At 38.1% G+C, this 23,797-nt stretch overlaps 1 protein-coding gene and 1 non-coding gene across 2 annotated transcripts; one reads left to right on the top strand and one right to left on the bottom strand.

Moving 5' to 3' along the window:
* Window positions 1–20,599: 20,599 nt before the first annotated feature.
* On the bottom strand, window positions 20,600–20,703 carry LOC131903235 (small nucleolar RNA U13). The gene has a single exon (XR_009377477.1). It is a non-coding gene; the product is annotated as a small nucleolar RNA U13 (small nucleolar RNA).
* Window positions 20,704–22,324: 1,621 nt separating this feature from the next.
* Window positions 22,325–23,278, top strand: LOC131897193 (olfactory receptor 5B21). Its single transcript, XM_059248100.1, has one exon. The coding sequence runs from the start codon at window positions 22,328–22,330 to the stop codon at window positions 23,276–23,278; it is 951 nt and encodes a 316-aa protein (XP_059104083.1). The 5' UTR covers window positions 22,325–22,327.
* Window positions 23,279–23,797: the final 519 nt, after the last annotated feature.

Below are 23,797 nucleotides of genomic sequence, written 5' to 3'. Positions count from 1 at the left end.
CTCACTGTTACATTCATGTGATAGATAAACTTTTTGCTTCCCATATTATAGAATACCAGATACTATTTGTAGCTAAATTTGTATCCCTTCTCTTCTTTCCTTGCATACAGCAGATATACCCCTTTTTAATCAGAAGAAACTAAAAGAGGAGACCTGTTGTTTATAACACATCTCTTTAGTTTGGGCCTTTAGCCATTTTATTTTTCAGACGTAAATCTTTGAATCATTACAAGGTAACAAGGCTTTTCGAATTTGTTTTCACTTTATCTAAAAAGATCTGATTGTCCATTAAATACCTTACAAATGCATTTCAAAAATGAAAAATGAAGAATGTGTCTCCTTCAAACTCAAAACTGCCTCATGGAGACAGATGACAAATGTCTGTGCATAGCTTCTCCGAGGAAAGATGTTAAAAAAGATTAAGTGATGGTCCTTTAGTTTGGACAGGAAAGCCAAGCCACAAACAATTAGCAATTGTTTTTCAAAATACTTTAGGCTAATTTATAGAAAACTTTACAAGTTATTGAAGAATCTGACTTTCTTAGATCCTATTGGTTTGTTTCTAAAGTAGGCTGCACATGGAGCCGTGCTTCTGTAAGTGAGGCACTCTGGGGATGGTGTGCTTTATTTTCTTACCACAATCTCAAAAATAATAATTATTATTTTTATTATAGCAAAAAGCATAAGTGTTTTTAGAATCCTGGATTCTGAGATTACAGGCAAAACCTTTTTCTCTGGAAGTTCCCCACCCCCCAAAAAATTAGGACTGAATGTGTTATTTTAAAGTTGGTATGAAAATAGTACTTCCTAGAGAATTAAAATGAATTAAGTGATTCTTGCAGTGATTTGTTACATGTCTCCTTTGCTAGGATGGATAAAAAGAGAGTTTTGAGAGTTAAAAAGCAGTAGTGACAGTTAATTCTATGAAATTAGGAGTATATGTCGGAGGCCACAGAGATATGGATCCATCTGGCCTTCTGTCCTGTTTGACTGGCTGAACATAGCAGATGAGCAATGCACTTTCAGCTTCTTACTGTCTTTTTCACTGTCTCCACTGATGACGTCATAGCAGGTGTGATTAAGGCAGTGTTCACAGTCACTTTGGCAGGTTGACAAAGTAAACTTGAGGTTTTAGTGCAAAAGGAAAAATGTTCAGGTGCTGAGTGCTTTTGTTTTTGTTTGAAGAACTGGCTGTTTTGAGATCCTTTACAATCCAAATATTTAAAGATATCAGAGAAATGTCAGAACTCAAAAGCATTCAATTAAGAATGACAACATTCTCCTCTCATAGTAGATGTGGTTATGTTTGCTCCAGGAGAGATGCTGCCTTGAGACCCAACCTTTTAACAGGAAAACAACCCTTGGGTAAATATTCTCCTTAAGAAGCACCCCTCCCATACCAGAAGTACATTATTTAAACTGATCACCTAACTCCTTTTTTTGGTTCTAACTAACTCCTGAGTGTACAAAACATAAAACCCTACTCCCAGCTAGGACATTTCCATCCTTGGCTATATGTGTACAGAAATAAATTTATCATAGACTTAGAGCTCTGCTGTTGAGGAAGAGTTCCCACCTGACCCACTATTTGTGAAATATTGAGTTCTCCAGGATGATGCTTTGATAGACACAGTTGCTTTTCCTTACAAGTTTGGTCATGTGATGCTCTCATGGTATGTGTTGGCTGTCAGATGTGTGTTCCTATGTTTATTACTTATATGGGGAGGGAAAGTACTTTTTATTTTCTAGCTCTTATAAACAAAACTCCAGTGAGTCATCCCAATTAGACTATCATAAGTCACGTTCCTATTAGTGAATATGAATATATTGCTGGGGGAATGGATTGTGCAGTTTGGCATGAGATAAGCTGGAATCATTCACAGAATAGAGGCCAGATGGATTAAGAGTTCTAAAACCACACAGGTTCTATGAAGGTTATGGGAACACTTAAAAAACCTGGGTGTTATTGGTTAACCTCAAACTCATATGCTCAAAGTGAACATTTTAAAGATCTTCTTACTGTCATAGAATTTCCAAAGCAAGTAAGTAGATGTTGCTTGTTCCTTAACGGAACATATCTGAAACTCCAGAGTTCAAAAGCAGAGGGAAGCCAGGCATTATGGTGTCATGAAACATACAGAGCAGAGGTATTGATTGCTTTTATGAACACAGAATTAAGAAGCATCATAAGCTGGGAAGACAGTCCATTGCTTGCTGCTTCCAGCACAAGGACCTGATATCCATCCCCAGAAGCCATATAAAAAGCCAGGTGTGCTGATGTACACTTATTTTTTTAATTAAGAAATTTTTTATTCATTTTACATACCAACCACAGATCCCCCTCTCTTCCCTCCTCCCACCCCCAGCCTCCTCCCCACAACCCACCCCCCATTCCCTCCTCAACAAGGTAAGGCCTCCCATGGGGAGTAGGCAGAGCCTGGTACATTCAGTTGAGGTAGGTCCAAGCCCCTCCCCCTGCATCAAGGCTGGGCAAGGTGTCCCACTATAGGTAATGGGCTCCAGAAAGCCAGCTTATGCAGCCGGGATGGATCCTGATGCTACTGCCAGGGGCCCCTTAAGCAAATCAAAATACACAACTGTCTTACTTATACAGAGGGCCTAGTCTAGTCCCATGGAGGCTTCACAGCTGTTGGTCTAAGGTTCATGAGTTCTCACTAGTTTGGTTGTCTCTGTAGGTTTCCCCATCATGATTTTGATGCCCCTTGCTCATAGAATCCCTCATCTCTCTCAGACTGGACTCCTGGAACTCAGCCTGGTGCTTGGCTGTGGATCTCTGCATCTTTTTCCACTAGTTCCTGGCTGAAGGCTCTATGATGACAGTTAGGGTATTCACCGATCTGATTACTGGGGTAAGCCAGTTCAGGCATCCTCTCTACTATTGCTGGGGTCATCCTTGTGGATTCCAGGGAACTTCTCTAGCACCCTGTTGAAGTCTCCTACTACTAGTTTGTGGGGTTTAATGTGTGATTTAAGCTTTAGTAATGTTTCTTTTACATATGTTGGTGCCCTTGTGTTTGGGGCATAAATGTTCAGAATAGAGACTTCATCTTGGTGGATTTTTTCCTTGATGAATATGTAATGTCTTTTTGGATCTCTTTTGATTGATTTTAATTTGAAGTCTATTTTGTTAGATATTAGGATAGCTACACCAGCTTGTTTCTTAAGTCCATTTGATTGGAAAGTCTTTCCCCAGCCTTTTACTCTGAGGTAGTGTCTGTCTTTGAAATTGAGGTGTGTTTCTTGTATCCATCAGAAGGATGGGTCCTGTTTTCATATCCATTCTGTTAGCTTGTCTTTTTATAGGTGAATTGAGTCCATTGATATTACAGGATATTAATGACCAGTAATTGTTAATTCCTGTTATCTTTTGGTGGTAGTGTGTGTGTATTTCCGTTCTTTGGGATTTGCTGCTGTGGGGTTATCTATTGCCTATGTTTTCGTGGGTGCATCTAACTTCCTTAGGTTGGATTTTTTTTTTTCTTCTAGTACTTTCTGTAGGACTGGATTTGTGGATAGGTATTGTTTAAATCTGGTTTTGTCTTGGAATATCTTGTTCACTCTGTCTATGGTGATTGAAAGTTTTGCTGGGTATAGTAGTCTGGGCTGGCATCCATGGTCTCTTTGTGTCTGCATTACATCTGTCCAGGACCTTCTGGCTTTCACAGTCTCAATTGAGGAATCGGGTGTTATTCTGATGGGTCTGCCTTTAAAAGTCACTTGGTCTTTTTCCTTTGCTGCTCTTAATATTCTTTCTTTATTCTGTATGTTTAGTGGTTTGATTAATTTGTGGCAAGGGGACTTTTTGGGGGTGTCTAGTCTTTTTGGTGTTCTGTAAGCTTCTTGTATCTTCATAGGTATTTCCTTCTTTAAGTTGCGAAAGTTTTCTTCTATGATTTTGTTTGTATATTTTCTGTGCCTTTGAGTTGGTATTCTTCTACTTCTATCCTTATTATTCTTAGGTTTGGTCTTTTCATGGTGTCCCAGATTTCCTGGACGTTTTGTATTATGACTTATTTGGCTTTAGTGTTTTCTTTGACTGATGAATCTATTTTCTCTGTTGTATCCTCCATGCCAGAGATTCTCTCTTCGATCCCGTGTATTCTGTTAGTTATGCTTGTATCTGTAGTTCTTGTTCGTTTACTCAGACTTTCTATTTCCAGCTTTCCCTCAGTTTGTGTCTTTTTCATTGTTTTTATTTCAATTTTCAGATCTTGAACTGTTTCCTTTACCTGTTTAATTGCTTTTTCTTGGTTTTCTTTGCTTTTTTTTTTTTTAAAGAGATTTATTGATTTCTTCCAATTTTGGTTGTTTTTTCCTCAATTTCCTTTAGGGACTTTTTCATTTCCTCCTTAAAGACCTCTATTATCTTCATAAAGTGATTTTTAAGGTCGCTTTCTTCTGCTTCTTCTATGTTGTGATGTTCAGGTCTTCTTGTTGAGAACTAGTAGGTTCTGATGGTGCCATATTGTTCTTTATGTTATATGTACTTTTTCACAGGCATCTACTCATCTTCCTCCAATAGGCGCAAGAGGTGTCTGTGTCTGAGTGAGTTGCTCTTGTTCTAATCTGTGCTTGCTGTGTCTATGTCTCAGGGCCCACTCTAGGTCCAGTCTTAGCTCTTAGTTTAATTGGAGCTGTCGGATTCTGTGTCTCAGGAAGCTGCTGAGGTCGCAGGGGGATGGGTGGGTTTGGTGTAGGGAGTGGGTCTTGTAGATTGCAGGGTCCAATGGGGGGTGTTGGTGGAGAAGCCTGCCTGCAGGGGTCTTCCTTGCTGGCCTACAACTGGGTCAGTGGTGAGTGGGGGTTGTGCCTCAGGGCCTAGGTCCTAGAGGTAGGACTCTCTGGGTGGTAGAAGATTTACTTACTTCTTGGTCCAATCAGAGCTGGTGGATTCTGTGTCCCAGGGAGCTGTTGAGGTTGCAGAGAGATGGGTTGGTTTGGGGTAGGGAATGGGTCTTGTAGATTGCAGGTCCAATGAAGGGTGTTGGTGGGGGAAGCCTTCCTGTAGGAGTCTTCCCTTTTGACTGGCAACTGGGGCAGTGATGGGTGGAGGTTCTGGGGCACTGATGTACACTTGTAATCCCAGTGTTGGGAAATAGTGGAGGTCAGTGGATTCCTAGGGCTCAAAGGCTAGCTAGTATAACTCAATTGGTGAAAGACCATCTTGAAAAATAATACAGACACATATATACAACCTGTTTATACACATACCTGTCCCCCAACCCTCACCCCCCCCCATCCACTGAAAAGAAGCACCAAAACCAGATTTTATTTAGGAATGTGAAACAAAAACAAAAACAAAACTCCTAGTTGAAATAAAGTTGAAAAAATTATCTAGCATGCTCAAGGCTCTGGCTTCAATTCCTCAGAACTGCAAAAAATAAAACAAACACATATTTGAAGATGAGGAATGATTCCTACTGAAGATAAGTTATAAGCCGGTCTTCAGTAAAGGCGATAGCAACATTCCCTAAAATACAAGACTGGAAAAGCTCCTGTCTGTCCCCAGGACATAAAATGTTGGTACTGAGAGAATGTGCCACCAGCACTGCAGCTAAGGGCTGGGACCCAGAGCTTAAAGGGAGATGAAAATCTCCTGAGACTCACGGGGCTGATAAATCTTGGAGGAGAGGCAGTGCCTGAGCCGTACTTTCCACACAACTGAAACAATTTCTGGTGCGCAGCAAGGCCCCAAACCTATTCTGTAAGAAGCGAGACAGTGTGTGTGGGAGGTTTCCTGCCCTAGATAGGATAAGCACATAGTGCCTAAATTAATGTTGTGTGGGAAGAAAGCTGCTGCATTCAGGATTCTGGAAAATCGCATAGATTTTTCTTGCATGTCAATGAAGTAAATACCGCTTCCCTCCCTATCTTAGACACCACTGAATCTTTTTTTTTTTTTTTTTTTTTTTTTTTTTTTTTTTTTTTTTTGAGACAGGGTTTCTCTTTGTAGTTTTGGTGCCTGTCCTGGATCTTGCTCTGTAGACCAGGCTGGCCTTGAACTCACAGAGATCTTCCTGGCTCTGCCTCCTGAGTGCTGGGATTAAAGGCATGCACTACCACCACCCAGCCGACACCACTGAATCTTAACAAATGTTGTATTATAGGATTCATATTTTTGCTTGGGATAACTACATAATTCCAATTAGGGCTATTTCAGATCATAGGTACTGAACAAATATTGTCAACAATGTACAGACTATAACCCAAAGAATGCTTTGTTTGATTTTAGACTACAATGCTTTTGAACTTCGAAGTGTTTTACTGAGTAAGAGAAACTAATGTAATTGAGGATAGGTATGGGAAATCAAGTGGAAGTAAGTTTTTTTTTGTTTTTGTTTTTTTTTTAAGCTTTCCTTGATTCATATCTTGAGTTTAGTTGTTTAGTTTCTCCTTTCTGTCTGTGGTCAAATACCTGACAAGAAACAACTTACAGGCAAGCAGGCCCTGTTTGGCTCATGGTTTGAAAGTACAGCCCATCTTAATGGTGAAGGCGTAGCAACAGAATGAAGCTGCTGCTTGGTCATATCTGTATAGATCAGGCAGCAGAGAAAGAAGGATGCTTGTTCTCAGCCAGTGTTCTCAATTTACTTTTTCCTTCATTCCAAGACTCTAGTCCAAGGAATCGTTAGGCCTACGTTTAGCATGGGCCACTCCCTCAGTTAATTCCCTATGGCAAAGCCCTCAAAGGAAACCCTTGGTGTCTCTTAATTCAGTCAGTTTGACAATCTAATAACTGTTCTCCTCTACCGAGGATTTGCTCAGGACAGACATGTGACTCTATAGTGTCCCCCCTCAGGATTTCCTGAGAAAGAAGAGTTCCCATCTGTTTGAAATGCTAGCTGTGAGAATAATACACCCCATAGCTGCTGAAAAATATATTATCACTTAAAGAGGAGCCTGCTTGAGAAAGAAGCTAACAAAAGGAAAGTAGAATTGAATGATAGAGAGGTTCCTTCCACTTTTAAAAGCCACCTAACTCTACTATATCAGCAATCTAGGAAATGACATTAATGAATTAATTCTTGTCTCCATCTAAACTGGTTTGAGTTGGTATTCTGTTACTGATAGAGTGTGTGGAACAGACATTCTGACTTTTACTAGTTTAAAGTATAACAAATGGATGAATAAATAAAACAATCAAACATGTTCAATGTATATACCCACTAACTGCCTTCATAAACACTAATAGATAAAAATAATTTATGGCCATTGCGCTATGCTTCTTTACACTATAACAGTGAAACCTTTTTTATTTTAAGTATAAAGTGTGCTGTGTGTTTTTTCATATATGTGGAACAAAATCTTGCTTCCTGTACAATTTTCCAGCAAAGTTGAGGAATGTGTGTTGACATCACTACAGAGAATGGGATGCTTTCATCTTAAGAGATTCAAAAGTGTCCTGGAAATCACGATACATATGCCTTTCCTAGTTCTCACTTATGGAAAGCTGTTAAATGATATTACCACAACTCTGCATGTATATGGTGAAAAATAGTTTTTAAATCTTTGTATCTAATTTTCAAACAAAAAAGTTAAAAAATTAACTACTTCTTTATTTCAAACACAGCCACATTATGAGTTAGAGATACATTGATGTTGTGAGGTGCATATACACTCAATATAACAGCCTTGTACTTAAATTAAGGTTATCAAGAGACTGACAATATGAAAACCATTTCTAGTGATTCTGAGAGGTGATTTTAGGCACACCTGGATATTGAGGTGATTTCCATTATGTTCAATGACACTTAGAAAATATAACATTTCCTCTGCAGGTGTTCTTTTACATGTCAGATAGGAGTTAAGATATATTACAGGTGTCCACATGGTACCCAGTCATTCCCTGTCCCCCTCCAGTGTGTAGCCCTATGGGTCTCTGACCACCCACCCACAACTTTTCCACAACACACCAAATGTAGCCTGAGTCTCATAACTAGTGTTCTGGCCTACCCTAACTACCCCTGCCTTCTAACACAAAGGAGCTCTTAACTTCAACCAGGAACCTCCCTACCTGCAACCACTTGCAGGTTCCTTCTGTACTCCTTGCAACCATTCCACTTGTGGTATCTATATTTCCCACATCTACTCCTCCGCAACTCTCCATGTCTATCCTAGCTCCCACATACAGTGCTCTGTCGTCCTAGTCTGGCTTCCCATGTTTGCACATGTAGAAGAATCAAATTAGATTCATACTTATCATCCTGCACAAAACTCAAGTCCAGATGGATCAAAGACCTCAAACATAAAACTAGATACACTAAATTTGATAGAAGAGAAAGTAGGAAACAGCCTTGAACTCATAAGCACAGGAAAAGACTTTCTGAACAGAACACTGTTAGTGAAGGCACTAGGATTAACAACTAATAAATGAGACCTCATGAAACCGAGAAGCTTCTACATGGCAAGGGCACAATCATTCAGAAAAAGCAGCAACCTACAGAATGGGAAAGATTTTCATCACCTCCATATCCAGTAGAAGTCTAATATTCAAAATACATAAAGAACTCAAGAAACTAGATACCAAGAAAATAATCCAATTGAAAAATGGGGTCAAGATCTAATAGAGGATTCTCAATATAGGAAACTCAAATGATTGAGAAACAAAGGAATGTTTAACATCCATAGCTATCAGGGAAATACAAATCAAAACTATTTTGAGATTTCATCTGACACCTGTCAGAGTAGCTAAGAGCACAGAACAAGTAGTAACTCATGCTGCTAAGATTGTGAAGAGAAACACTCATCCATTGCTGGCAGAAGTGCAAACTCATTCAGCCACTGTGGAATCACAGTGACAGTTCCTCAGAAGGATGGGAATCAATCTACCTCACGATCCAGCTATATCACTCTTGGGCATATACCCAAAGAGGGTTCATCTTATCACAGAGATACTTCTTCAAACAAGGTCATTGCTGCTCTCTTCCTAACTATCAGAAATTGGAAACAGTCTAGATGTCCTTCAACAGAAGAATGTATAAAGAAAGAGTGGTTCAAATGCACAAATTCATTTTATTAGTCATTAAAAAATGACATCATGAAATTTGCAGGGAAATGGGTGGAACTAGAAAAACATCATTCTGAGTAAGATATCCCAGACCCAGAAAGACAAATAGGGTATCTATTCACTTTTATGTGGGATACTAGCTGTTAAGTCAGTGATAACCAAGCTACAATCCACAGAACCACAGAAGTTAGTTATAGAATAAGGGATTAAAGGGAACAGATATATCTCATTAGGAAAGAGAAATAAATTAGATGTGGATGGAAATGGGAGATGGCTGGAATTAGAGGATCAGGTGGGGAGGAGAAGGGAAAGGGGGTTGTAGGAGAGTGTACAAGGAGAGATAGGTAAAATTAATGGGCATTGAGGGGCAGTATGGAATACAATAGAAACTTCCTAGTAAATATATATGCAAGATATATATATATATATATATATATATATATATATATATATATATGAATGCAAGATAAATGTTATTGCCAAATAATGAGGGAAACAGAATCCCAAGTGGCCATTATGCGTCAACCAAGGAACCTTCTAGTACCAAGATTAAGTTACATCCAACTGAACTTTTTTTGTGAAAGAGGCCACATAGGAATTGTTAAACAATCCAGCCCATTGCCAAAACCATATATTGTTCTTCATAAACTGACAGCACGCCCCAACTGCTGAAGACAACACCCACAGAACTCATTGAACATAGACAAGTAGGCTTACATAGAGCCTTCACCCCTGTGTTCTAGCTTCTTTGGTACAGGAACAACTTCTGCAGGCTATTAAAAAAGAAACATAAACACCAACACAGCCACAAAATCTTTGATCTACAATGGTGTACTGACTGCAAGATAGGCTAATTTAATGGCACAAAGTTTGTTGGAGTAGCCAACCAATGACTGATTTGACTTAAGGCCCACTCTACAAGATGGAACCCATACCTGACTCTGTTTGGTGACCAAGATAGATAGCCCCAGGGACATAGGGTAAAAGCTAATACTACTGCTCTAAACAATGGCAGCAGCAACAACAACAGAAACAACTTAGCATTAAAATGACTCCTAATGATATCCTGTTATATTCATAGATCAATGTCTTGCTCAGACATCATCAGTTTACTCCTGCTGCAGATGGGGACAAATACTGAGACACACAGCCAGACATTAAGAGACTGAGAGCCCTTGTAATACTGTACCCTAAACAAGTGTCTCCATCAAATCCCTCCCCTCAGAGCTCAGGTAACACCATGAAGAGGAGGCAGAAAGAGTGTAAGAGCCAGAGGGGTTGGAGGACACCAAGAAAACTCGGCCCTCTAAATCAACATGATCAAAGCTCATGAACCCACAGAGAATGAGGTAGCATGCACAGTACCTGCATGGGTCTGCATTAGGGCCTCTGCATATATATTATGACTTCCGGTTTAGTGTTTTTATGGGATGCTTGAGTGAGTAAACAAGTGAGTCTCTGATTCTTGTGCCTTGTCTTGGGCTCTTTTCCTTCTGTTTGTTTGTTTTGTACAATTTTAATGTGTTTTTGTTTTATCTTATTGTTATCCCTTAGAAGTCTGTGTTTTTAATGAGAGACAGAAAGGGAATTTATTGAGAGGGGAGGGGAAGCAGGGAGGAACTGGGAGGAATAGAGGGGGGAAACCATAATTAGGATATATTACATGAAAAAAATAATCTACTTTCAATTAAAAAAACACACACAGGAAAGAAACACATAGGAATGTGGACATCATGAAAAAAAACAAACATTTGAATTATAGGCATACATGAGGAAGAAGAATCCAAGTCAATGACATAGACCAGATTTTCAATAAGATCATTAAAGAAAACTTCCCCAAACTAAGGAAGCACATTCCCCTATAAATGCAAAAAGCACACAGAACATCAAATAGAAAAGACCAGAAAAGAAAATCCTTACAGCACAAACTAAAACACTATGTATACACAACAACAACAACAAAATACACTGAAAGCTGCAAGAGAGAAAATATAAGCCAAATATAAAGTAAAACCATTACTAAACAATTATTTCTCAGTGGAAACTTTGAAATCTAGAAGAGCCTGGAACAATTCATTCTAAACCTAACTGACTCTGATGGCCTGCCTTGACTAATATATCCAGTAAATCTATTTGCCATGGCTGAAGGAGAAAGAATATTTTTTCCATAATGTCCACAGCCTTGAAAAATTTATAGTCAACAGACCAAACCTAAAGATGATGCAGGAAGCATTTTTTAGAGTTGAAGAGAGGAAGAAGCATAGTATAGAGACCATGGAAAGAAATATGAAGCCATAGTAAAACACAGAAAACTACCAAGAACACAAACAGTAACAGCAAAAACAATACAATGATCACAATTAACACACACATTTCAGTATTAAGAGCAAATACCAATGGCCTCAATTCTCTAATAAAAAGACATGGGCTAACTGAGTGGATCAAGAAACAAAATCTACTTATCTTTTGGCTACAAGTAACACATTTAGTTTTAAAGATAGGTACTGCCTTAGAGTAAAAGGACAGACAAAACTACTCCAATAAAATGGAAAAAGGAAGCAGGGAAACATTGGTATCCTAATATCTGACAACAGAGACTTCAAAATAAAATGAAGTGGAAGAGATGGAGATTTTGTTATAATCAAGGGAACAGTTAACCAAAAAGACATTACCATCTTAATTATATGTGTACTAAACTCTGAGTACCCAATTTCATAAAAATTCTACTATTGGATTTAAGTACACAGATTAACATCAATCCCTTAATAGTAGATAATTTTAGTACTCCACTTTCTTCAATAGACAGGTTGTCTGGACAAACAGACAAAAACAGAGAAAAACAAAGTGTTTGACATCAAGCATCAACTGGACTTAAAATATGTCAAAAGAATATTACACCCAAACACCAGTGAGTACACTTTCTACACAGCAGCATACCATCCTAGGACACAAAACATACCTACAAATTCAAAAAGTTTGAAATTACTCCGTGTAGCCTACCTGACAGCAATGCAACAAAGCTTAAAATTGACAGCAAAAGCTGTAGTAAATATACAAACTCATGGAGATTAAACAACTTATTCTTTCATGATGAATGGACCAAGGAAAAAAATCAACACAAACAAAAATTTTCCTGAAACTAAATGAAAATGCAATCCAACAAAACCATTGGGACACATTGGAAGCAGTCCTACAACGAAATTTATAACTCTTAAGTGCCTCCATTAAAAAAAAATCAGAAAGAGGACAAGTAAATGACTTAATGACGTGACTTAAAAAGATGAAAAAGAGAACAGACCAAATCTAAGCCCAGTCTATGGCAAGAAAGAATAAAAATCAAAGCAGGAATCAATAGAATAGAAACAAAACAAAAAATAGTGAATCTAAGAACTGGTTCTTTGAGAAACTAAACAAGACTGGCAGACCCTTGGCCTAAGTAATCAAAAGCAAGAGAGGACCCAAATCAACAGAAGCAGAAAGTAACAGGGAAAATTACAACTGACACACACACAAAAGAAAACTACAGTCTATTATTTATGATAAACAAAGACTCAAAAATACTCCAGCCGGGCGGTGGTGGCGCACGCCTTTAATCCCAGCACTTGGGAGGCAGAGCCAGGCGGATCTCTGTGAGTTCGAGGCCAGCCTGGGCTACCAAGTGAGTTCCAGGAAAGACGCAAAGCTACACAGAGAAACCCTGTCTCGAAAAACCAAAAAAAAAAAAAAAATACTCCAAATATTTGCAAACAGAATACAGACATAAGTTAAAAAGATTATACACTATACATGTGTTGGCTTCATCCTTGCAATGCTGAAATGGTTCAACATAGGCAAGTCAATAAATGTAATAACTCATCTAAATGGATTTAAAAACAAAAATCATGTGGTCATCTCAATAGATGCAAGACAAGACTTTGAAAAACAATTCAATATGCCTTCACAATAAAAGTCCTAGAGAATGTAGAGCTAGACAGAATATATCTCAACAAAATAAAAGCTATATATGAGAAACCCACAGTCAACATCCTTGTAAATGGGAAACAGCTTGAAGCAACTCCACTGAAGTCATAGTTGCATTGGGATGTCCATTATTCCCACTCCTTTTAAATATTGTATTTTAAACACTAGGTGAATCAATAAGGACTACAAATGGGGAAAGAAAAAGTCAAATTATCCCTATTTACAGATGACATGATACTATACACCAAAATTCCTCTGAATTATACCAGAAAAAGTGATGTACAAATTCAATAATGTGGTATAATTCAGAATAAACTTGCACAATTCAATATTTTTCTGTACACCAACAATAAATGTACAGAAAAAGAGAACATGAACAAACTCACATTCACAATAGCCTCAAAATTTAATATATCTAGAACCTAACCAAGGAAATGAAAGACTTCTACAATTTCTTGCAGAGGACCTAGGTTTGGTTCCATTACCCACATTGCTGCCGACAAACACCTGTAACATGAGTTCCAAGTGATCTAATGCTGTCTGACTTTTGTGCACACCAGGCATGCATGTGGTACATAGACATACACACAGACAAAACACTCATACATATAAAATAAATAAGTACAAAGATAAAATAAAAAATACTATCACAAAATTTTCAAGCCATTGGTAATCACAAAGTACTTTGAGTGTGTGGTAAAGCCATTTATTCACAGAGCTTTATAATATCCTTACCTCTAGGTAGCTTAATAGGTTTCACCTAATTTAGTGGTGGTAGATGATTGGGAGAGAGAAAGAGTGGGCAAGTGCCAATATCCCCACTTACTATGGAAAAATGATTGATTAGATGCATACACCTAATCATTCAATTTACTGATTTAGAGCTAGAATCATTGTGTTCTTTGCCTTTATATTTTATTAATGCGTGTGTGTGTGTGTGTGTGTGCGCGCATGTGCGTGTGTGTGTGTGTGTGTGTGTGTGTGTGTGTGTGTATGGTGAATATATGTGTGTATGTGTTCATGTGTGCACACATGTGCATTCAGAGACCAGAGGTTGACTTGGAGTATCTTTCTCAATCCCTTTACACTTTATTTTCTGAGTCAGGCTCTCTCACTGAACCTGGAGCTCATCAGTTCAGCTATGCTGATTGTCCAGTGAGTTGTAGGGATCATCCTGTCTGCCTTCTCAGCACTAAGATTACAGGTGCACACCACTGTGCTTAGTTTTTCACATGGGTACTGAGATCTGAAATTAGATATCCATGATTGCATGGCTGGCACTTTACCAAATGAGGCATCCCCATACCTTGTTCATTCTCTTTAGATGCCTCCTCTTAGGTTCTGTATCTATAATGTTAAATGGCTCTAAGAGACGTAGGCTATGGAGTGAACATTCAAAGGAGAAGCAGGTACACCAAAGCATCCAGGCGGTCCACCTCTCTAGGGTTTGCTGTTTGGATATAGTGACAAAACCAGGATCCCTGGACTCAGATCAAGACAAGTTCCAACACTGATTCTGTAACTTGAAAATGGCATGAATCTTGGTTGAGTTGCTTACTTTCTCCAAACTTCAGTTTCCTAATATGCTAAATGTGAGTACTCCCCGCATGGGTTTGCTGTAAGGATAAAGTGAGGTAATAAGTGACTTTACTTATAAAATGCAAATTCAAGGGGCTTGGGGCCAGTGGTTCAGTGGTTAAGAGGACCAGCATCCACATGGTGGTTTACACATACAGCCCCAGTTCCAGAAGTTCCAACACTTATCTTCTACATGGGCATCAGGCACACATACAGTGGATAACAGTCTGAGAAAGAAATCAGAGGAACATCACCCTTTACAATCGCCATAAACAATACAAAATACCTTGGGGTAGCTCCAACTAAGCAAGTGAAAGACCTGTATGATGAGAACTTGAAGTCTCTGAAGAAAGAAGTTGAAGATGTCAGAAGATGGAAAGATCTCTCATGCTCATGGATAGGTAGGATTAACATAGTAAAAATGGCAATCTTACCAAAAGCAGTCTACAGATTCAATGCAATCCCCATCAAAATCTCAGCACAATTCTTCACAGACCTCGAAAGAACAGTACTCAACTTCATTTGGAAAAACAAAAAACCAAGGATAGCTAAAAGAATCCTTTACAACAAAACCACCTCTGGAGGCATCACTGTCCCTGACCTCAAGCTCTACTATAGAGCTATAGTAATAAAAGCAGCTTGATATTGGGATAAAAACTGATGTGTGGAACAATGGAATCAAATTGAAGACCCTAACATTAACCCACACACCTATGAACACCTGATTTTTGACAAAGATGCCAAAACTGTACAATGGAAAAAAGAAAGCATCTTCAACAAATGGTGTTGGCATAACTGGACGTCAACATGTAGAAGATTGCAAATAGATCCATATCTATCGCCATGCACAAAACTCAAGTTCAAGTGGATCAAAGAACTCAATAGAAAGCCTGTTACACTGAACCTGATAAAAGAGAAAGTAGGAAATAATTTAGGTATGTTTCCTGTATTTCTTCCTGATCTCTCCAAGACCTTTATCATGAAGTGGTGTTAGATTTTTGTCAAAGGCCTTTTCAGCATCTAATGAAATGATCATGTGATTTTTTTCTTTCAGTTTGTTTATATAGTGTATTATGTTGACAGACTTTCATATGTTGAACCGTCCTTGCATCTCTGGGATAAAGCCTACTTGATCACGGTGGATCTATTTGGAGATGAAGAGCTGAACTGATCTTGTGAAATGGCCAAATCCTGAAGGCATCAGAGGAGTCAGATCAAAAGTATTTACTCAGGAATTAAGAGATTCTGGGAGAAAAAAGAAAAAAAATACATTCAATGCATGAGAAACTGGCAACATACAAACAGAACATTAAGTTATCCCATAAGTTAATGAGATACTCTAGAGTCTAGACTCTCACTAGCTAGAATCCAAGACTGTTTCATCTAAGGTTACTAGCAGAGTCTAGTGTAAGACACTTAATTTTACAGAATCCTGAACACTTATATGGGAAAAGATGAAATTATTTCATAGCTCCAGATAGTCAGGGTCTTACCTGTCAGAACTATGTGCCTATAGATGACATTTTCTTCTTTACTCATCTTCTCTCACCCCCTGTGTTTAGTTCTTTGCACCTCTCTTTCTCTGTCTTATCATCTTCTCAAAATTTCTTATTTTAAGTAGGAAGGAAGAAATCTGAGTATTCAGAGTGGGACATGTGGAGAGAAGACAAAAGTTTACACAGTTGTAAGAGTGGTACAGAACTATTTGAGTTTTATCACTTAGCTGACCACCTACTTGAGCATGATGTAATTTCTTGTTTTATGAAATCTTTAACTCATTACAGCATAAGTTTTACATGGAGATATTTTCATGAGAGGAAAGAAAAAGTTAGCAAATATTCTTCACTTTTGTAATTCACTGTACTAAAAAAAAACACTTTTAAGAATCTAGAGAAAGTCAGGTGGTGGTGGCCCATGCCTTTAATCCCAGCACTTGGGAGGCATAGGCAGGCGGATCTCTGAGTTCAAGGCCAGCCTGGGCTACAAAGTGAGTTCCAGGAAAGGCGCCAAAGCTACACAGAGAAACCCTGTCTTGAAGAAAAAAAAAAAAAGAACCTAGAGAAACAAGATGCTCTTGAACCTTGAGAACATTTCTAATTTCCCATGTTGATTCCTGAAAGGAAAAGTAGACCACATGACAAAAATACAGATTTTGTGTCTGAGAGATGTCTTATTTACTTACTTTCTAGAACTATGATATACTTCTGGCTTGTTGGGTATATTCCCTGTGTATTAGCAAATTCTTTGAGAAGACCTTGTTCTTTTACTGATAAATAATATTAGGAAAAGATGTCAAAGTTAGGAATACATAGATGTTTTAAAATCTGTAGGATTAGTAAAATTACTATTTCTCAAAGAGTTGTGTGAATGTGAAATGAAATCACACATACAGACAAGGATTAGAACGTAGTAGACACCCTGTATGTATTAATTCAGGAAATTAACATCAATGACTTAGCATACATGCTTCTTGTCAATTCTATGCCTGAGCTCATTTATAATTAAGCTTATCAGAAAACAGTTTCCTGAAAATATTTTTCTTCACGGTCATCTTCGTACTTGAACTTGTGCAATCTTAGCTGGGTTTATGAAAAATAAAGTTTTTCATGGTCTGTTTTTGATCATTTAAAAATTCCTCCCCATTGAGACTTGGGTAAAGAGCCAGCTTCTAACACAGGAAATCTCTGAGGTGAGGGAAAAGTGTGTATATTCAAAGATTTCTCTCAGGACACTGGGATGAGATTTTCCTGTTAATGATCTTAGCTTTCAACCAGAAGGAACTGGCTCTCCTTTGTCTCCTGAGGGATCTTTCAGGAACGTTCATATTACAGCAATACCTTAGTCCCCTCAGGAAGGTGTTGTTTTGATTGTACGTTTGCATGTCACTGAGCTCTGGATTGGGCTTGACTCCTTGGAGATGTTCCCTTCAGAGGATCCTATTTACATACACACCAGTCTCTCAGAGATCTCAGTCTCTCACTCAGTTTGGTGTGCCTCTCAGGGTAGGCTCTCCATAGCAACCTCTGAATTGCCTTTGCACTTTTATCACACTTGAAATTGAAAGACCTCAGAAACCAAACAGTTCTTTTTATTTTACAGGATTCAAAAAGCCCAGTGGTTGAAGTCAGTTCTGAATTAGGATCTCAGAAGTCACAAGACCATAGGTATGTTTTCCTGACTTTTAATTTTTTTTAAATTAAAGTAACATTCTTTATGTTGTGGGTAGAAATAAAGAGGTGGTCTTGGAGGAAGGAAGTCAGAATATAGATATAAAAGACCCAGATTCTATTTCCCAGGCTCCTCTTCTCCATTTCACAGAATAGATACAGAAGTTTCCGATAGGTACCTTTCAGCCTCTTTGCTTAGACAAGACAACCATTGACATAGCCGTTACTAAATGGGATGTTGCCACCAAATGTCACTCGTAAAACGCGAGAAACAAATTCAAATGCTTGACCCAGAGTTGAATAAAGTCACAGATAATTAATTTATATTTATCACGGCTATTGAACACACAGTAGCTGAATTTTCCCTTACTTTGCTCCAGTTCATTTTCTCTTGATGGTGTGAAGCTGATTTGCCTACAGTTCTACAGCAAATAACCATAAAGCTTATTATTTTAGCCAAGCATGGTGGCACATGTCTTTCATGCCAGCTACTCATAAGGCTGAGACAGTAGGGTCATTTTATTAGCCTGAGCAATATAGCAAGTTCTTATCTCAAAAAGGGCCCAATCTTAACCTATATGTGGCATTGCAATCCATTCACTTGGTTAACTAGCATTTAAGTCCACTCTGTGGTTGCCAGTAATCTAGGCAATGAATAAATCATCCAACAAATGACAAACAAAATAGTATCTGTTACTTCCTTCATAAAATTTAGTCATCCTATTGACATTACAATTGGGGTATGAAGACTGAGGGAGTCTTCACACTCCTTTGATGCAATCCAAAATATGCTTGGATGGATTATGCAATGAAATTGACTGCAGAAGCATTTGTTCAGGTGCTTTGGAAAAGAATTCAGAATTTACCCTAAGTCAGCTACATTTAATTCTTGGAATTAAATGTAGTTTTTATCTTACCTTATATTAGGAAAAATAGGTTGATATGTGATGTGGGATGGTTTTTGTTTTCTTGATCAAACAATGAGAGGAGTTGGCAAGCTACTTTCCTTCCTAGAATCCCTTCACCAATAAGCAACAACATTTGATTGGAACATTTGACCTTGAACTTGTCACTTCATCTCACCACGCCTCAGATTCTACACATCTGTATGATCTGTATCATCCATATCTATGTCACCATCTTATCCATCCAACCACACAATTATTGAATGAAGATATGGACACGAACATTTTATAAGTTCTGGAAGTATTCTTTTGAATAATCTTTAAAATTGGACCCACCATTAGGGGCACTGTATTTCATGAGATATTGTGATGATTTTTCACAGGAACACATTTAGGGAAAATTGGGGGGAATTGTTTTAAAATCTAGTGAGTAGAGGCCAGAGAAACGGCTAAGTGTTCTGTAGCACATATGATCTGCACTGATTTAATTGTTTGGCTCATTGTGTTGATAAAGTTGATGCTGAGAACTCTGGCCCCAAGGAAGTGTATAAATGAGAAAATTAGTAGTTATGTGATCTCCAGGGGCAACACATGATTCAATTTTTAAATATGTTAGATTAGGACACTGTCTGCTAAAGAGACAGAGTACTGTGTCTGCTAAATTGGAAAGCATACAAATGTCCAAAAAAAAAAAAAAAAAGGCTGGGTAACTTTCATAGAATGTATTGCCTGTTGGAGGGTTAATTAAAACCTGTAAATCTATGCACAAGTGAAAAAGATTGAAGACATAAAACTCTAGGAAATTTCTCTAAGAGACTAAAGAGGCAGGAAACAATACAAATGAGGGTATTAATGGAACAGTGCTTATAAAGGTGTCCCAAGCTGGCTGAACCAGTTTATATAAAATCAGGCACACTTCTTGAATGACCATCCAAATAGGACAGACTGACTGTGATATCCTGTTCTTTCACGTTATATAAAAAGGGCTCGTTAGCAAACTGATAGTGGTGGCTGCTTTCTAAGGCAAACTAAGGCCAAGAGGAAATGAAGTGCTCTCCTAATTCCCGTTCCTCTCCTTCCCTTTTCTCTCTCCACATTTCTTCTCTTTCCTCTTCTTAGCCTGCTTCCCCCTCCCCTCATTTTGTAAGTAGGGACAGGCAAAGTCTACAGTGCAAATGCTTCTGGAAGAGGAAAAATAACTGAAGGAGGGCATGCTGCATAGTAGGATACAAGCCTTTCTCCAGCCCTGACTACCTCCAAATGTATTATTTTCTCTGAACATACTTGTACATAAGTCTAAGCTAGTGTTTTGGCAGGAAATGTGGACTCAACTGGACAAAATAACTGTAGCCTGCTTGTTGTTAATTTAAAAACATGAAAATTTATTTATGCTTTGGAGTTGATGTTTTGTTTAATTTACCAAATGTTTATTTTTATGAGCAAGGAGTCATGGTTGACTGAGTGAGCCAAGAAGGAATTAATACCATCACCGTTTCCAGGGTCTTAAATCAAGTTGAAGTACTGGGTGGCTGTATGACTAAATGTGTGATAATCAAGACATAAGTACTTTGAGAGTACAAAGGGAGGAGGACTTAACCGTAATAGGACCAACAACAAAAACTTGTACACACATATAAACTGATGCATATATACTTACATTAATATAATTATGAAATATTCACTTATATTTTTAAAACCTAAATGCTATAAATACTACACCTTCTCTTTAGCTATTCTATGTTTTAGAAATGAACTTATAAGAATATTAGAAACTATATTTAAAATCTCTGGATTTAGTTTGAAATTTCCCAAGGTTTTAATTCAATTCCCAAGGTTTTAATTCAATTTCCAATGTTACCTTTATATAACTTTGGTCAATAGTCTTTAATTATTGATTAGTCTTATCATTCTTGTTTTATAATGATAGCTTTTTAGTACTCATGAAGAGATATCATTTTTCATATCAGATAGATAATGTGCAGATGCTATCACAAGGTTTGTGGGAGACACATATCATAGAATGATGTGAACACCCAGTCATCACAGTCATGAATCAAAAAAGGATCCAGATATCCAATTTAGCAAGAAAAAAGGGAGTATAAATTATACTGCCATTGGAAATAATCTAATGCAAGATGGAAAAGTTCTCCATGTGTTTTAATTTACAGAGAATTATTTTGTTCTCCTTTTATTGAAAGTAGGTTCTTTTCTCATACAACATATCCTGATTACAGTTTCCCCTTCCTCTACTTCTCCCAGTTCCTCCCCACCTTCCCTCCTATCCAGATCCACTTCCTTTCTGTTTTTCATTAGAAAGGAATAGGCTTCTAAGAGATAGCAAAACATAAAATAAAATACCATAAGATAAAACAAAGACTATCACTTTGAAGTTGGACAAGGTAAACCACCTGAAGGAATAGAGCCTAAGAGAAGGCACAAGAATCAGAGACCTACTTGTTCATACACTCAAAAGTCTCATAAAAACAGTAAACTGGAAGCCATATGCAGAGGAGCTGGTGCAGACCCATGCAGGCCCTGTGCATGCTGCTTCAGTCTCTGTGAATTCATATGAGCTTTCTTAGTTGATTTAGAGGATCTTGTTCTTCTGGTGTCCTTCAACCCCTCTGGCTCTTACACTCTTTCTGCCTACTCCTTTGTATGGTCCCATGAGCTCTGAAGGAAGGGATTTGATGAACACATCTCCTTTATAGATGTGTATTCCAGGGTCTCTTTCTCTGTGCATAATGTATGATTGTGGCTCCATATTTATTCCCATCTGCTATAGGAATATTCTCTGGTGATGGTCAGTAAGGCACTGACCTATGAGTATAGCAGAATATCATTAGAAATCACTTTATCATCATTTTTTTAAGGACCAGCTGTGTTTGGTTTTACCCTAGGTTTATGGGCTATCTAGCCACAGATTGTTGGTTACCCAAGCCACCTCAAGTATGGGCTCCATCTTGTGGAGTGGGCCTTAAGTCAAGTTAGATCTTGATTTACTGCTCCCACAAGCTTTGTGAAACCATTACTCTAGCATATTTTTCAGGCAGGACAGCATTGTAAACCAAAGGGATTGTGGATTGGTTGGAGTTTACATTCCTCTTTTGGTAGTATCAGCCCCCAAGTGTTGATTTTAAGATAAAAATGTGTTAAATTCAAGTAGAGATTTTGGAGAGAGATATAGTGAATTCTATATATGTTGATTTCTATAGTCTATGTGATTTAATTATGCACATATACAAATTTCACAAAGTTTCTATTGAGACCATATTATTAAGGCAGAATGAAGCAGAGAAGAAAGAATGGATTCACATTATTTTACTTCACAGTTTTCTTTTTCTGATTGTTGAAAGGTGAGTAAGTCTCAAAACTGATGTTGCCAGATATAACCATATAATAATGTGCATGCACATGCACTTTGAACTCGGAGATGCAGAGATAGATTTGACTTTGATTTTGGTTAATTAGGTATTCTCACTTAATATAGTGAAGTTATTATCTTTGTGATCTGTCAAATAGGCACATTGTAGTAATCTCAAAGGATTTAACACTAAAATGAAAGGGTAGATCATGGTACATTTTTTCATATATGTTAGTGTCCCATTTTTTATATCTTCAAAATGTCCTCTTTTATATCTTCATGGCTCATTCTCTTTAATCACCAGGTAAAATTCAAGCTGACTGCAATGGAGAACAGCACAGAAGTGATGGAATTCATCCTGTTGGGGTTGACAGATGACCCCAAACTTCAGGTTCCTCTACTCCTGATATTTTTGTTCATCTACCTTGTCACTCTGATTGGTAATGGAGGGATGATGGTCATTATCTTCTTAGACTCCCATCTCCACACTCCCATGTACTTCTTCCTCAGTAATCTGTCCTTTGTGGATCTGGGATATTCATCCGCTGTAGCTCCCAAGATGGTAGCTGCATTGCAGTCAGGGAACAAGGTCATCTCCTACAATGGGTGTGCAGCTCAGTTTTTCTTCTTTGTGGGTTTTGCCACTGTTGAGTGCTATCTCCTGGCCTCCATGGCTTATGACCACCATGCAGCAGTGTGTAAGCCTCTTCATTACACCACCACCATGACAACGGGTGTATGTACCATCCTGACCATTGGCTCTTATGTCTGTGGCTTCCTCAATGCCTCAATCCACACAGCAGATACCTTCAGACTCTCCTTCTGTGGTTCTAATAAAATAAATCATTTTTTCTGTGACATTCCCCCACTCTTGGCCCTTGCATGCTCCAGTACACACATCAGTAGGCTTGTTGTCTTCTTTGTTGTGGGATTCAATGTCTTTTTTACCCTTTTGATAATTCTCATCTCTTACGTCTTCATATACATTGCTATTCAAAGCATACAGTCTTCTGAGGGACGAAAGAAAGCTTTCTCTACCTGTGCTTCCCACCTCACCGCTGTGTCCATTTTCTATGGCACAATCATCTTCATGTACTTGCATCCTAGTTCTAGTCAGTCCATGGACACAGACAAAATAGCATCTGTGTTCTACACTGTAGTGATTCCCATGCTGAACCCCTTGATCTACAGCCTGAGGAACAAAGAAGTGAAAATTGCCTTCTGGAAAATACTCAACAATCTTTACCCTCTGTCTTTTAGTGTGAGGTGGAAGTAGGTAGGTAAGTAAGGGATACATCTCCTGAGCCACTGAGACTTTTGAAGTCTGAATAATTTCAGTTCTACCTTCCCCAAGAATAGTGATTATTTCAATAGTATAAGCAGCAGCACTTGGAAATGTTTCATTCTGGAGGATGATCTTCTGTAGAACAAACATAACCTGGGACATTTATGCTTTCTTGAGGGGTTCTCTTGACATTGTTTAAAGTAGATCAAAGCACACTGGTGAATGTGGTAAATTTCCACTGCTCTTCTGTCTCCTTATTCAACATTGTTTGAACAGCACTTAACATTCTAATACCAACAAAGCATCGTTCATTATTTTGAATGATGTATCAGAGAATGGTAGGGCTTGGACAAAGAGTCAGATGATTTAGGATCAAATCTTAACACTTGCCCTCTGTCTCCACTCACTCTCCTTCTTCAGATTCTTAGTTTTATGCTTCTGTGTTCTCCATCTGTTTTTTACTAAAGTGCTGAGATAACTTTGGTAGCAAGTAATAAGCTACTTGGAATA

Source organism: Peromyscus eremicus, chromosome 1, assembly GCF_949786415.1.
Source record: "Peromyscus eremicus chromosome 1, PerEre_H2_v1, whole genome shotgun sequence".
In the NCBI taxonomy this organism is placed as follows: Eukaryota; Metazoa; Chordata; class Mammalia; order Rodentia; family Cricetidae; genus Peromyscus; species Peromyscus eremicus.
This window is presented reverse-complemented; position numbering and strand designations above follow the sequence as displayed.

Coding starts and splice junctions, on each gene's coding strand:
- LOC131897193 (XM_059248100.1), top strand. CDS start 22,328: ATGGAGAACAGCACAGAAGTGATGGAATTCATCCTGTTGGGGTTGACA.